This window comes from Rhea americana, unplaced genomic scaffold, assembly GCF_003343005.1.
Source record: "Rhea americana isolate MKP2758 unplaced genomic scaffold, rheAme1 scaffold_4, whole genome shotgun sequence".
Lineage (NCBI taxonomy): Eukaryota > Metazoa > Chordata > Aves > Rheiformes > Rheidae > Rhea > Rhea americana.
This window is the reverse complement of record NW_028186534.1, coordinates 3,480,661-3,484,665: the sequence shown is the minus strand read 5'-3', so window position 1 is coordinate 3,484,665 and position 4,005 is coordinate 3,480,661. Positions and strand designations below refer to the sequence as shown.

The 4,005-nt window shown below is 67.4% G+C and overlaps 1 protein-coding gene across 1 annotated transcript in view; it reads left to right on the top strand.

The window, feature by feature from the left end:
• The window catches only part of RBPJL (recombination signal binding protein for immunoglobulin kappa J region like), a 16,882-nt gene extending 13,139 nt beyond the window's left edge, over positions 1-3,743 (top strand). Inside the window, exons 6-12 of the mRNA XM_085314244.1 lie at positions 671-845; positions 1,163-1,300; positions 1,977-2,086; positions 2,288-2,428; positions 2,772-2,927; positions 3,051-3,154; positions 3,469-3,743. Of these exons, the coding sequence (XP_085170370.1) occupies positions 671-845; positions 1,163-1,300; positions 1,977-2,086; positions 2,288-2,428; positions 2,772-2,927; positions 3,051-3,154; positions 3,469-3,742 (1,098 nt within the window). The 3' untranslated portion in view covers position 3,743. The remainder of the gene's footprint in view (positions 1-670; positions 846-1,162; positions 1,301-1,976; positions 2,087-2,287; positions 2,429-2,771; positions 2,928-3,050; positions 3,155-3,468) is intronic.
• Positions 3,744-4,005: the final 262 nt, after the last annotated feature.

Genomic DNA, 4,005 nt, shown 5'->3' with positions numbered 1-4,005 from the left:
CACGCGCCGGGCTCGCGGAGGGACCCGCCTGGCTTCGGCCCCGTCCGCCGAGGCCTGCAGCCCCCGCGGCGGGCGAGCTGCCAAAAGCCACGCGGCCGCCRCGGCCCGCGAGCCGCAGCGCTGCTTATCGCGGCATGAAAGCCGCTCTTGCAGCTGCAGACGAAGAGCCGAAGAAGCCGCCAGCCGGCCCCAACCTCAGGAGYGCGAGCGGAGATTGGGCGTCTTTCGGTGGGGGGGGGAAGGGGAAATGGGGGGAAAAAAGCGTTATCCCGGTCTCCGAAGAGCRCGGGGTCTGGGCCGGCCAGCAACCGTACCGGAAGGGTTTTGTTCGCGGGGCTGGGGCTGAGCTCACGCTCGCGGGGCCGGCCGCRGGCACCCAGGCTCCGCCGCCCGCCGCCCCTGCTGCCCCTCTCGGCGGAGCTTGGCCGAGAGCCCTTGCGCCCCGGGGGAGGCCAGCGGACGGCTCGCAGGGCGGCCGCGAGGAAGCCCAGGGCTGGCGGGTGAAGGCTGAAGGTCTTCGTCGGCCGGCCCCCGCGCGCCGGGCAGGGCCTGGGGCCGGCCGGGCTCCCGGTCCGGGCACGCGGGAGCAGCTCGTCTCGCCCGTCCTCGGCAAAGGGCGAGCTGGCTCGCGGGGCGGGCGGCCTCCCCCCCCGGCGCCTCTCTGCCGCAGGGCTTCGGCTGCGCCAAAGCGCTCTACATCTCGGACGCGGACAAGCGCAAGCATTTCCGCCTGGTCCTGAAGCTCTTCTTCAGCAACGGGCAGGAGATCGGCACCTTCCACAGCAAGCTCATCAAAGTCATCTCCAAGCCCTCGCAGAAGAAGCAGTCGCTGAAGAACACGGACTGTGCGTAGGGGCAGCCGGGCAGGCGGGGTGGCGGGAGGCGGCCGCGCGCCCCTGCCCGGGCACCTGCCTCCGCGCTGGGGGAAAGCACGGGCCAGCCTGGGGGGCTGCTCGCTGAGCCGGGCTCCGCGGCCAGGCCGGATCCAAAAGCCACTGGCGTCCTCCCCAGAAAGGATGGGTCTGGGCGCACGGGTGTCTCTTCGCTGAGACACCGCGGTGGGTAGTGCCCACCACGGCGGGTAGTGCCCTGATGCCGGCGCGGYAGTTCAAGCCGCAGGCAATCCTGGCGAGCGCTAAGCCAGCTCTCTGCCCRCCCGCAGTGTGCATCTCCTCGGGCTCCAAAGTCTCCCTCTTCAACCGCCTGCGCTCCCAGACCGTCAGCACCCGCTACCTCTTTGTCGAGGGGGGAGCCTTCATCGCCAGCGCCAGGCAGTGGGCAGCCTTCACCCTCCACCTGGGTAAGGAGCCCGGCGGAGCCGCTCAGCGCCAGCCCCATGGCCAGAGCTGCCCTCCCTGCGCCGGCCTGGCGCGCCGGGCTGAGCTGCCTTGGGTGGCTCGGAAAGCCAAGCTGCATCTCTACAGCCTGGCTCTGCCGCCTGCGACACCAGCTCTTTGGGGGGGTCGGGAATTAGCCTGGGAAGGAGAGAACGTGGGCTCAGAGCTCACTTCGGCCAAGGATTCCTGGTGTGACCTTGGTCATGTCACCTAGCCGCGCTCTCACCTGTAAAACGGAGAGAAGAGCAGGGCTGGAGATGGAAACGCACATTAACGGGGAGCCCAGCCTACGAGGGCTGGTGGCATCGCAGGGCCGTGCTTGGCCCCGCCGGTTCGCGTGCGGGGCCTGGGCTCGCCCCCTCGGGCGGCAGAGCSCTGCCCAGGCCGGCCTGCCCGGCGGCACCTCCTCCTGAGCGGGGTGAAGAAGCGGGAGGGGAACGTGCTGAGAGCAGACGTGGCTCTGCCAGGTCGCTCCGCTCTGCAGCTCGTGCGTCCGAGTCGGGCGCTTCCCTGGAAGAGGCCAGATGCGCGCAGCCTCCCTTCCCACGCTGCCGCCGGAGGCGTCCCCGCGAGCTCCCGCGTCCCAGTCCTGCTCGCCGGCGCTCGGCCGGTAAYGCTGCCTCTCTCCCTCCCGCCAAGCCGACGAGCGCTGCGCCCGGAGCGAGTTCCCGCTGAGGGAAGGGTACATCCGCTACGGCTCGGTGGTCCAGCTCATCTGCACGGCTACCGGCGTCGCTCTGCCTCCCCTGGTAAGCCCCCTCGCCCAGGGGCTCGCGGAGGCCGCTCCCGGGCTTCCCCGGAGCCGGGAGCTCCGCACCGAGGCGCTCGTCCCTCTCCGTCCCCGCGCCGAGCTTCCCCTCYGTTTCGGAGGGGACTCGCAGCCCGTGCGGGCGCAGCGCGGGCAGGGCAGCCGCGCCGGCCCGCCTGAGCCGCCCACCGCCGCCCGGCAGATCATCCGCAAGGTCACCAAGCAGTGCGCCATGCTGGACGTGGACGAGCCCATCTCCCAGCTCCACAAGTGCGCCTTCCAGCTGCAGGGCACCGACCGCATGTACCTGTGCCTCTCCACGGAGAAAGTGATCCAGTTCCAGGTACCGCGGCACGAGAGGGGTGGGGGTGCGCGGGGTCCGTTCCCCGAGCTCCTCCACTCCCYGTGCTTGCTGGGGAGCGGGCTCCAGTAAAGCGGGCTGCCCTCCAAACTAAGCTAAGAGYAGCTGCAGACCTCCACCAACCTCCACCCTACCTGCTGCTGGGGGCACCTTGCTGCCGGGGAGCACTGAGCCCTTTGCAAAGGCATCACGGTGCCCAGCCGGAGGCGCAGGGGCACGGAGTTACGGCCGAAACCCAGGCGCCGGGGCAGAGCCCAGGTGTCGGGGCTGCCGGTTCTCTGCCGGCCCTGCTGCAACCCGTTTGGGGCTGTGACCCTCCCTGCAGGCCTCCCCCTGCCCGAAGGAAGCAAACCGGGAGCTGCTGAACGATGGCTCCTGCTGGACCATCATCGGCACGGAGACGGTGGAGTACACCTTCAGCGAGAGCCTGCCCTGCGCCCGGGAGCCTGCGAGCCCTGTCCCACGCATCACCGCCCTGCAGGTAGGCAGGGGCCACCGCCAAGGCAGGCCTAGGGGCCATCCCGGCTTCCCGGAGCACGAGCAGAGCGTCCGGCGGGAGCGGGAGGCCGGCCGTGCCGCCCCCGTAAYGCCCTGCCCGCTGCAGCTGACGGGCGGAGGGGACGTGGCCATGCTGGAGGTGCAGGGCGAGTATTTCCACGGGCACCTGAAGGTCTGGTTCGGAGACGTGGAAGCAGAGACGATGTACAGGTAAAGCGGTAACGGTGGCCGGAAAGCAGCCTGTGAATGAGGCATTGCTCCTGGTGGGGACAGGCCCTCCAGCTAGCTGCAGTCTTGGGCAGCGGTGGGTAGAGKAGGCAGAGGGACCTCAGAGGGTAGAAAATGGGTGAGCAACCAGCAGAGAAGAGCAAAACACGGGGGAGGAGTGAGGAGACCGGCCAGGGGCTTCCCAAGCCCCGAAGCTGAGCTTCAGATGATGCACCGAACCTCACTGCCATGTGCAGGGGCTATATGGGGGCTCCTCCTGGGTTAATGCTCATTTTCATCCTCTGCACCATTCCCAGGAGCCCCAAATCCCTGGTGTGTGTTGTCCCTGATGTCTCTGCCTTTGGCAGTGACTGGAGGTGGCTGCGATACCCCATCACTGTCCCGCTCCTGCTGATCAGGGATGATGGGCTCATCTACTCCAGCTCGTTCACATTCACCTACACCCCGGAGCAGAGCTTCCTCCCAGGGCAGCCGGTCCTCTCAGATGCCCCACAGGACTCRGACAAGTTACTCGACAGTATCCACCAGGAGTTCACCAGGACCAACTTCCACCTCTTCATGCAGAGCTAGCAAGCTGGTGGCCCTGGCCGCCAGTGCTGGGCAGCCTGYGGGAAGTGGAGAGGATCCCTATGAATGCTCAGCAGGCTCAAAGTCTTTGCTGTCCATCAGCTGCTCACCATGTTATTTTGATTTACTAATCATTTCTTTTAATGACCTCTCCCTGGTGGAATCTCACAGGGGAGCATCAATAAACCATGCTCYGAGGACTCTTAGCTGATTCAAGTGCTTCTTAACTAGTCTTCAAGATTTGCCTCTTGTACTGGTACACAGTG